The following is a 10318-nucleotide window of genomic DNA, read 5'->3' as shown; positions in this document are numbered from 1 at the left end:
GTAAATACCTTGCAATGCTGGCTACAAAAGTGCCATGCGAACGCCCTGTTCTCACTTTCAGGTGACAATGTAAATAAGAAGCGGGCAGCATATATCCCGTAAATGTAAACAAACTTGTTTCTCTTAGCGATTGGCTAAACAAGAAGTAGGACTGAGTGGATTTGTCAGCTCTAAAGTTTTACATAGTTTTGTTTTTGAGTGCAGTTATGTAACAAAAAAAAATCTACATTTGTAAGTTGTACTTTTACTATAAAGAGATTGCACTACAGTACATGTATGAGGTGAATTGAAAAATACTATTTCTTTTGTTTATCATTTTTACAGTGCAAATATTTGTAATAAAATAATAATATAAAGTTAGCAGTGTACACTTTGTATTCTGTGTTGTAATATAAATCAATACATTTGAAAATTTAGAAAACATCCAAAAATATTTAATAAATTTCAGTTGGTATTTTATTGTTTAACTGCACAATTAAAATCGTGATTAATTTTTTTAATCACAATTAAATTTTTTGAGTTAATCGTGTAAGTTATCTCTGATTAATCGACAGCCCTAATTTATATATAGGGTAATGTCTAGAGAACCTAGAGAACTCTACTTTCATGAAGTGCTTGATGAGAGAAGACTGTGTGCGTGGAGGAAGGAATAAAGCCTGAATGTTGAACAGTTTTGGCTCTCGCTCTTCTTATACTTGAACACTGAACATATAGAGAGAGATTTAATCAGGAAAATAATATAACCTCTGAGGTAAGTGAATCTGGGCAGTGATACTTAGGGAGGCAAGAACCTGAGAACTGCTTAGACAGGATCCATCATTTTCCTCATCTGTTCTATTTGTCTACAGCTGCAGCATCCATGGGTATGACAATGCTGAATATCTTGAAATAGTGCCAGGTAGACAAGGATCAGGCCCTGTAGGACTATAAATCAACAGCAACGTGTTGAATAGAACCTGGAGCAACTGAATGTTTCAAAGGGGGATGAATTCTGAGCTATGAAAGAAAGGTAACTGTCATCTTGGAAACTGGTGGTTGGAGTGGAACAGTCCATTTTAAGAAATTTGGAGTATAATTGGAAATACACAGCAATCAGCCAATACATGCTGCATTTGTACAGTGCTCTTGTAGGGTGTGAAGGAACCTAAAGAGAACCTAAGGTGTGAAGAAACCTAAAGGGTTTCTTAACAATGCAAAGACAGTTTACCGGGTAGTTTATGGAGCCCATAATGAAAATTTCCACAAAAACCTGTACATTATCAAAAGACTCACTGTGGTCTGTAGTTTTTTTTTTTCTCTTTTTTTTTCTTGTCATGCATCAACCCACAATGCTTATGAAAATGCAGAATTGTTTGGCACAAAAGAACAAGATGCCAAAGGGAAGGTTGAGAAAGACTGTATCATTCCAAGCACACAGGGACTTCCTCAAAAAAAAACAAAAAAAACCCTTGTTCTGGTATACAGTATCATTGGTGGCTTTTGCATGTGATTTTCTAATCAGGATGGAGGTTCTGGCCTTGAGTATAAATATATGAGCGCTCCCTCTGGGGTGGACTGCATCTACAGAGCAGAGCAGTTAACCTAGATTGAGCATCTCCACCATGAAGACAGCTGGTGTCTTCATGGTCCTCCCTCTGGTACTTTTATGTTGCTTCTCAGGTGAGTACTCTTTGCTGTAGCCTCTTTAGAGTAGGGTGACCAGACAGCAAATGTGAAAAATCGGGACGGGGTGGGGGTAATAGGAGCCTATATAAGAAAAAGACCCCAAAATTGGGACTGTTCCTATAAAATCGGGGCATCTGGTCACCCTACTATAGAGCCATATGTTTGCTGCTTCCTAGTCCTCTGGAAGCCTTGACTATTAAAGCATAAGGTCAGTGATATGCTTGTTTTTGAGAAGAATCCTGAGATCCGGCCTGTTTTGCTTGGATAGTAGACAATCCAGGGAACCATAAGAGTACAGGTTAATGTTAATGTCCTTTGACAAAATCTCCCCTTTCCCATGGTGCTGTGAAATGTACCATATGACAATTGGTTGCAACTAGAGATGGTGGTAAAACATTCAGTTTCAAAATATCAATGAAATTCAAAATTCCAAAAAACTTGGGGGAAATTTCAGTGATTTTTGGTGAAATTCCTCCCCTCCCCCGGCACCTTCATTTTTCAACCAGCTATTCAGAAGGTAGACATTCTTCAAGTTTTTGAATTTTCCGTTTTTTAAAACACTTCTTATTATGGCAAAGTTACCATAAAATGTTAACATGCTACATCATACATTACTTATTAAGGATCAGGTTAATATTCAAAGAACTTGGATTCAGATGCCATGTGTATAACTGGGACATCAAATTTGTGAAAGGACTCATTCCAAAAAGAATTGAAATCATTTTGAAAGATGTTACTGAGAAGACTAAATATTAAGGACCTGCTTAACATCCATTGACTTCAATGGATTTCTAAGCATAAAGTTAACTTCCTGGCTTGTAACTTTCCTGCCTTATTCCCACTCCTCTGCACAACGCGTCATGTGAAGCACTGGATCCATGCGCTGAGAACTCCTAAACAGTGCCAATGACTGAAAAGGTTTTTGAATGATCAGGCTTAGAAGAAAAAAATATTTTCAAAAGTTGTAAGGTGCTATTAGTTACCCTGCATCTTCAGTGGAGTAGAAAACCTGAAAAATGTATAGTAATAATAAGCAAATGATAAGCCCCTTATTATATTTTCAAATGGTGCAAAACCCCACATATGGCCCATTTGTTGCAGAAAAAGAGTTCAATGGACATATTTCTTGAATTAATGCTTATAACCTGATTTCCGTTGCAGGGATTTGTCTCATTGTACATTGAGTATCCATATTTTTCCTCTAGGTATTGCCAGTGAACCTCTGAATCAGGTTAGTCCAACTCTTCCTGTTTAGTAATTTTCACTCTCCCCTAATCATTAGGGAATTTGCATTGTGGCCAACTTTTCCGTGTCGGAAGTAACACTAAAACTAGTTAAGAAGGTGTTCAGATATTAGTGATGAGTGCAGTCTAGGAACCTACTTCGAACAGAGTAGTGGGCAGGGCTGGGTTAATCAAAAAGCAAAATGACCCCAGTTATTATCATTATTGCTATTAGTTATTATATATTGGTACTGTGGTACTGATATTTCCAGCTGGGATATAGGAATACTTATTTTGGGGGTGGATTAAAAAGTTCACTTTCTATAGGAAAGAGGACATCCCCATGTGTTTCATATGGTCAGTCGCTGAGTTTACCACATTGATAGTAGATAGTACGGCTGGCTATTATGGAACTAATATACCCCTAAAAGAATGAACAGTAACGGTTATCTTTCATTCATCTATATGTCTAGAAAATAATATATTTACAGTTACAGAATGATTGTTGTGCTTATCCAAAACCACCAAAGGGCAAAACCCGCTGCTGTACATAGTGTTTTTCCTTCCAAATGCTTTACTAACTACACGATATTCATAGAGCATCATGGAAATGCAACTAGCACTTGGGCAGAAAGTAGTTCCAAACTACAGAGCACAGTACCCCAGTGGTAGGGAGGGGAGAAGTACTAGCAAAGACACATGGAAAAATCCTACTCTCACCTGTGTCACAACTGTTCTTCTACCTTCTAAAGCCAGGGCTGGCATTAGGGGGTAGCAAGTATGGCAATTGCCTGGGGCCCCATGACACAGGGGTCCCTGTGAAGCTACATTGCTCAGGCTTCAGTCCTGGCTGGCGGGGCTCAGGGCCCTGGGCTTCAGCCCCATCCATCTGCCCTGGCCTAAGTGAGTCTAGTGCTGGTTCTGCTTGGTGGACCCCCTGAAACCTGCTCGTGGCTCCCGAGGGGGCACCAGACTCCTGGTTGAGAATAACTACTCTAATACACCTCAAAAGAATGAACACTAATAGTTATCATCATGTATTCATCTGTGTGTCTAGAAAATTATATATTTACAGTTGCAGAATGATTGCAGTGCTTATCCAGAAGCAAAGGGCCAAACCTTCCTCTGTACGACAGAGTACCATCCTGTCTGTGGCACCAATGGTGTGACATACAACAACATATGTTTTTGTGCACCAGAAAATGGTGAGTAAATAAATCAATATTTTCTATTAGCAAGAATTAGATCTACTGCGGCAAATGATACAGGAATGCTGAAAACTTAGAGTGGTCAAAGAATATTAATATGAATATATCTGTCCCAATCACATGTTATACATCCCATGTACTTCTGTGTAATTCCACAGTGATCTTATGAGATGTATTGCTGTGCAGGGACATTCATTTTGATCTCTTTTTGTGTTTCAAGGGAAACTGGAGGCAAATTTAACCTACTGCATAAGGGAGTATGTATGAAAAAGGTAAATCCAAGTGTATTCTATTTTTCATTAGCATAGTGTTTTTCCTTCCAAATGCTTTACTAACTACACGATATTCATAGAGCATCATGGAAATGCAACTCTCACTTGGGCAGAGAGTAGTTCCAAATTACAGAGCACAGTACCCCAGAGGTAGGGAGGGGAGAAGTACTAGCAAAGACGCATGGAAAATCCTACTCTTACAAAAAGGACCATGGGCTTTGTAATGGTGACTTACAGGAGACAGAAACTTGGTATGCCAGATCTCATCACCCCCAACATAAACCCCATTGCTCTCCCTGCCTCCACCTTTCCTCTACACACACATTGACTATAGGCAACTGGTTTATCACCTTTGGGAGAAAGAAGGGCTGATCTAACTGATAATATTTCAGCCTCTGATTCCAGGCAAAAAGATGTATTTCAGGGTTTCAGTTTAAAACACAAAGCCATCCCCTCCACCTGAAAGCAAAATATATTCCAAATCCCAAGGCTGCCAACACAGTAAAGGGGAGTAAACCAAGACGTTTATAAGAATGAAATTGTAAAACTCTATTAGTAGTATCCATGTAGTCTCTCTTCATATTCTTGTACTAATGAGAATGAAGTAAACAGTAAGTGAACTTTTTAATCCACCACTAGAATAAGTATTCCTATATTCCAGCTGGAAATATCTGTACACTGTGAAGTCATTAATAGCAATTGACTCCAACCAGGTTCAGGGCTTCACTGTCTTATGGCACCACATAAGGAGATGCTGTTTCTGCCCTGAAATGCTTCCAAATCTTCACTCAGATAACTACTTCTTCATTTATCAGATTGATTGCAGTAGATACCCACGAACAAAAGACCCACGCAAGATATCCTGCCCACGAATCTATGCACCAGTCTGTGGAACTGATGGTGTCACTTATAGCAATGAATGTCTGCTGTGTGCAGAAATCTTGTAAGTCCTTGAATATTACCTTTGGAATAACTGAATCAATGGTAAGAGATGCTAAGAATAGTTCTCTTGTATAAGCATTTTCTTTATACAGGGATATATCAATGTCCTGAGGTAGCTGAGTCCCTGACTCACATCCATATTCTTTTGACCTCTTCTGGTTAACCCCTATGTCCCCCGGACACCATAGCTAATATGATCCACTATCCCAGGGATGGGCAAACTTTTTGGCCTGAGGGCCACATCTGGGTGGGGAAATTGCATGCAGGGCCATGAATATAGGGCTGGGGTTGGGGTGCGGGAGGGAGGGAGTGCGCGGTGTGGGAGGGGGTGCAGTGTGCAGAAAGGGCTCAGGGCAGGGGGTTGGGGTGCAGGAGGAGTGCAAAAAGGGGCTTAAGGCAGGGGGTTAGGGGACTCAGGGCAGGGAGTTGGGTTGTGGGGTGCAGGAGGGGTTTGGGGTGCAGGCTCTGGCCCGGCACTGCTTGCTTTGAGCGGCTCCAGGGTGGCAGCAGCGGGGCTAAGGCAGGCTGCCTGCCTGCCCTGGCCCCACGCTGCTCCCGGAAGTGGCCAGCACCACGTCCCTGCCACCCCTGGAGGATGGGGGGAGCAGAGGGCTACGCGTGCTGCCCTTGCCTGTGGGTACCTCCCCCGCAGCTCCCTTTGGCTGCGATTCCCCGTTCCTGGCCAATGGGAGCTGTGGAAGGTGGTGCCTGCAGGCGAGAGCAGCGCATGGAGCCCTCTGCCCCCTCCTGCCCCAGAGGCTGCAGGGATGTCGTGCTGGTCGCTTCCGGGATCGGTGCAGGGCCAGGGCAGGCAGAGAGACTTCCTTAGCCCTGCGGTGCCACAGGGGTGGCAATCCCATGGGACAGATCCAAATCCCTGACGGGCTGTAGTTTGCCCACCCCTGCGCTATCCTCTAGCTCAGGGGTTCTCAACCTTTTACTTTCGGAGGCCCAACATGCTATAAAAACTCCATGGATCAGCTGTGCCACAACTGGTTTTCTGCATACAAAAGCCAGGGCTAGCATTAGGGGGTAGCAAGCAGGGCAATTGCTTGGAGCCCCACACCACAGGGGGCCCTGTAAAGCTAAGTTGCTCAGGGTTCAGCTTCAGCCCTAGGTGGCAGGGCTCAGGACCCTGGGCTGCAGTCCTGTGTGGTGGGGCTTTGGCTTTCTGCCCGGGGTCCTAGTGAGTCTAGTGCCGGTCATGCTTGGCGAACCCCCTGAAACCTGTTCTTGGCCCTCCAGGGGGCCCCAGACCCCTGGTTGATAACCACCACTCTAGTTAATAGGTTTATCTTTATGCATGCACCTAACTACAAATCCCAGATCACAATGGGACTCCATGATTGGTTAACATCAGATCCATGCTGACTTCCATCAGGATGATAAGCCTCACATTCCCAGTAACTTCTGAGATTATATCAGAGAGAATTTGATCATTACAAATCATCCCTCTGAAATATTCCATATGTTCTTAACTATTTCTGTAATTTAATAGTGAATTCTGGAGAGTTTTACTCACCAGGTAGACAATTTTATTATTCACTGACAATAATTGTCTTCTCTCTTTCAACTTTTCATCCTGTAGAAATGGGGCTACCATAGGTCTGGCACATAAAGGAAAATGTAAGGAGAAGGTAATGGCACATTTTTTATTAATTATCATTAAAATTGACATGTCACACAGTATAAATCCTGGTCACAAAAATGTTGATAACACTTGATAGATGGAAAAATGCTACTCTTACACAAAAGGCTTTGGGATCTGTAATGGTCACTTAGAGAAGACAGGACCTTGATTTTCCAGATCTCATGACCCCCAACACAAATCCCACCTCCTTGCCTTCCTCCCTGCCCCCACCACCTCTCCGCACCCAGATTAATTATAGGCAACTGATTTATCACCCTTGGAAGAAAGAAGGGCTGATCTAACTGATTATGTTTTTTCAGTGAAGCAGATGGTGTTTCTTATGACAGTGAATATGGTGGGGCTTGGAAACCATGGTGATTGGGGCATTTTAATTATTTATTATACAGCAAAGAGATGGGTTGAAAGTATGGCCTTTGTGGTAAAAGGAAAGCTGGGGAGATATGAAACTCGGGTTCTATTCCTGTTTATGTCACAGACTTTCTGCATGACCTTGGGAAGGTCTTGTAATCTCTCTGGCCCCTGATTCTGCTTCTTGAAGTGGTCAGTTCATGACGCAGTGGCAGCATAATAGAAATTAAAGATCCCCACAGAGTACGCCTGTCTAAACGTTTTCTCCACAACCGTCTCCATTATCAGAAGGTCTTATAATATCTGTAGCCCTGATTATACTTCATGACATGGTCCGCTTATGCCACAGTGGCAGCATAAGGGGGTTTAAAGAGCCTCTTTACTCCCATCTCAAAGTCTTCTCAGCACAGTATCATACTAAAGTAATAGCTGTGGGTGCAGAAAAGTAGGAATGGAGAATCTGGCCCACTCTGACTTTCTTCCCAATATGTAAAATGGAGATCAAATTACCTGCTTCCTAGAGAAGCCTCATTGCTTAAAGAAAGGTGCTATGTTAGCTCAATAGATGAGTCTTACAACAGATGACTTATTACTCCCAACAACAAATGGGGTTATAATGTCATATAACTATGTAAGCAGAGTCAGGATGAGCTCCACCCTGACATCTGGTGGTGAGGTGTGGCAAGTTGTGGAAAAGAACTTCAGGGGCCAATCTCATTTGCATAGGCACACCCACCCCGCCTAGAGTGAGGCCATAGCTGCCCAAATGGTTACTTTGGCTGCTGTGGGATCCCCAGTGTCTCTGTTATTGGGGCAGGAAGAATAAATTGTTATTACCCTGATTATGGGAACTGTGCTTGGAACTGTACTTGGCCTTTTGTTATGATGAAGGGACTCACCATCAACTAAGTAGCACTCGCTAGGCAAAGATCATGGATTCCAAAACTCTGTGAATTGAGAGAGACTGGGGACAAGTATTAATACTTGGTGGCATGGGCCCCTTGGTGAGGCAAAAAATTGGCAAAACATGCCAGATAACTGATCAAGATATCAGAGAGGATTAATATGAATGTCTGTCTCGTCAAATGTCTTGTACTATACAGTCCATTTCCTTTATTTTTTTACATGTGACAATGAGATGTTTTATTTTGAAGAAATACACATTATGCTTAATTTTTCTCTTTTCAAGGATAACTGGAGTTAACATTGGCATAAAACATGAAGGCGTATGTAACCGAAAGGTAAATCTACACATATTATATTTACACTAATATAGTGCTTTTCCTCCCAAAGACTTTACAAACTATAGTATGTACACATAACACCAATTATGTAGTCATCACTTGGGTGGAGAGCAGCAATTAATTTGCACACAGCAAACTAACCAAGTAGTGAGGGTGGAAAATATTGACTGAGGAGATATGTAAAATCTTACTCTGACAAAAATTGTCATAAAAACTTAAATGTTCATGCAGAGGAAACAGGACCATCTGCTGATTCTGAGAGACCTATGCACAGTAAATTGTGGGAGGAACTGAATTGATCTACCATGGAAGAATGAAGGACTCTGTGGAATTTTATCTTGTGAAATCTAAATCAAATAGATAATGTTTAGATTAGAAGGCATTTTTGAGAATTTGCTCATACAAGACTGTTGCATTGAGATCATTATCTCCATTTTCCCTCTGTTCTAGTTAAGCTTTTATACGTCACTCATCCTAACAACTCTAAATATTGTCTCTCTCTAGATCAACTAATGGAAGAATTGGCATAAAATAGAAAATATTATGCTTCAGTATAAATGATAAATTCTTCTGATTCCTTTATGTAAAGATATAGTTGCCATTTGTCCTGTTCATCCAGCATTCCTGATGGCATTACTGTCTTGAATTGGCGGTTCAATAAAGCAAATTTAGCAGAAATTTTTGCCTTTGTTCTTTTATCACCACAAAACATTGTGGGATTCCTTGAGGGAATCATTGAATAAACAAACTTTTCTCTTCATTCTCTATGAAATGAATAATCCAAAATTAAAAGAATCAATTTGATAATAAATGTGTTCTGGGATTGGATTCTAGGGGGGAGTCCACAGGAAACACACACAGTGGAGGACCTGAGTTAATATCAGTCTTCCCCTAGAATCAGTCCAAGGAGCTGCTGATCAAATAATAATCCAGGCTGCACCCATACATTCACCTTTCCCTCCTCACCATCCCCTTAGATAGCTACCTGGGCAGCTATCAGGATTTTCATCAGTCCCTTCATGCTGGGTAAATACTTTGAAGGTATGGACAGATTTCTGGTAACGCAAAGTTGTGCCTCGAAGATACATGCAACACTAGTCATCCAAATTAACTTGCCAACCATCCTTAAAGGTGAAGTGTACATTGCATATGCTAAAGTGTATATTTTCATAATCCAAGAGAGATCTGTTAAATTGTTGATGTCCTAAGCAAACATCTAAAGACCTAAGATTAAAATCTTAACAAGATGCTTTCCTGTTCTGTCACAATAGAACTCATTAAAAATCTTTCATTTCCAACATAATGAATGGTCTTAGATTTCAGTTTTTTTAACCTTTTGAATCTACTTTATATAGTACTTGTATTAAATTGCTGTGGAGGTGGTTTGGGAATTGAGTTGTTTGATTCTGAAATGAATGGTGTCAGGAACACATCAAAAGAAATGATGAGGGATGAAAGTAATATTAAATTCTTACTGGTGTGTGGACCAGCTCCAGCCCCCGGAAGGCGTGGGGCCTCAGGCGGAAGGGGCGGAGCTAGGGGGGTCAGTCTCCCACAACCAGCCCATCCGTGTTGCCTGGTACCCGCCACCCGGGGCTCCGGCGACGATTTAAAAGGGCCCGGGGCTCCAGCTGCTGCCGTGGTAGCGGCAACCAGGAGTCCCGGACCCTTTTAAATCTCCAGCCCCGGGGCAGCTGCCACTTTTCTCCCCCCCACACCCCCACCAGCAGCCAGGGGGGCAAAAGGGGCAATGATGTTAAAGCGC

The 10318-nt window shown here is 41.9% G+C and overlaps 1 protein-coding gene across 2 annotated transcripts; it reads left to right on the top strand.

The window, feature by feature from the left end:
• The first annotated feature begins 1568 nt into the window (after positions 1-1568).
• LOC311524813 (serine protease inhibitor Kazal-type 6-like) lies at positions 1569-9220 on the top strand. 2 transcript variants are annotated; one of them, XM_084636338.1, is made up of 8 exons: positions 1569-1659; positions 2871-2896; positions 3981-4093; positions 4317-4368; positions 5184-5311; positions 6899-6947; positions 8499-8550; positions 9058-9220. In XM_084636338.1, the coding sequence occupies exons 1-7, from the start codon at positions 1602-1604 to the stop codon at positions 8511-8513; spliced, it is 441 nt and encodes a 146-aa protein (XP_084492464.1). In that variant the 5' UTR covers positions 1569-1601; the 3' UTR covers positions 8514-8550; positions 9058-9220. The 2 variants fall into 2 exon arrangements, with proteins under 2 accessions (XP_084492464.1, XP_084492465.1); XM_084636339.1 differs by lacking the exons at positions 3981-4093; positions 4317-4368.
• Positions 9221-10318: the final 1098 nt, after the last annotated feature.

This window comes from Lepidochelys olivacea (genome assembly GCF_965140295.1).
Source record: "Lepidochelys olivacea isolate rLepOli2 genome assembly, chromosome: 8".
In the NCBI taxonomy this organism is placed as follows: Eukaryota; Metazoa; Chordata; order Testudines; family Cheloniidae; genus Lepidochelys; species Lepidochelys olivacea.
This window is presented reverse-complemented; position numbering and strand designations above follow the sequence as displayed.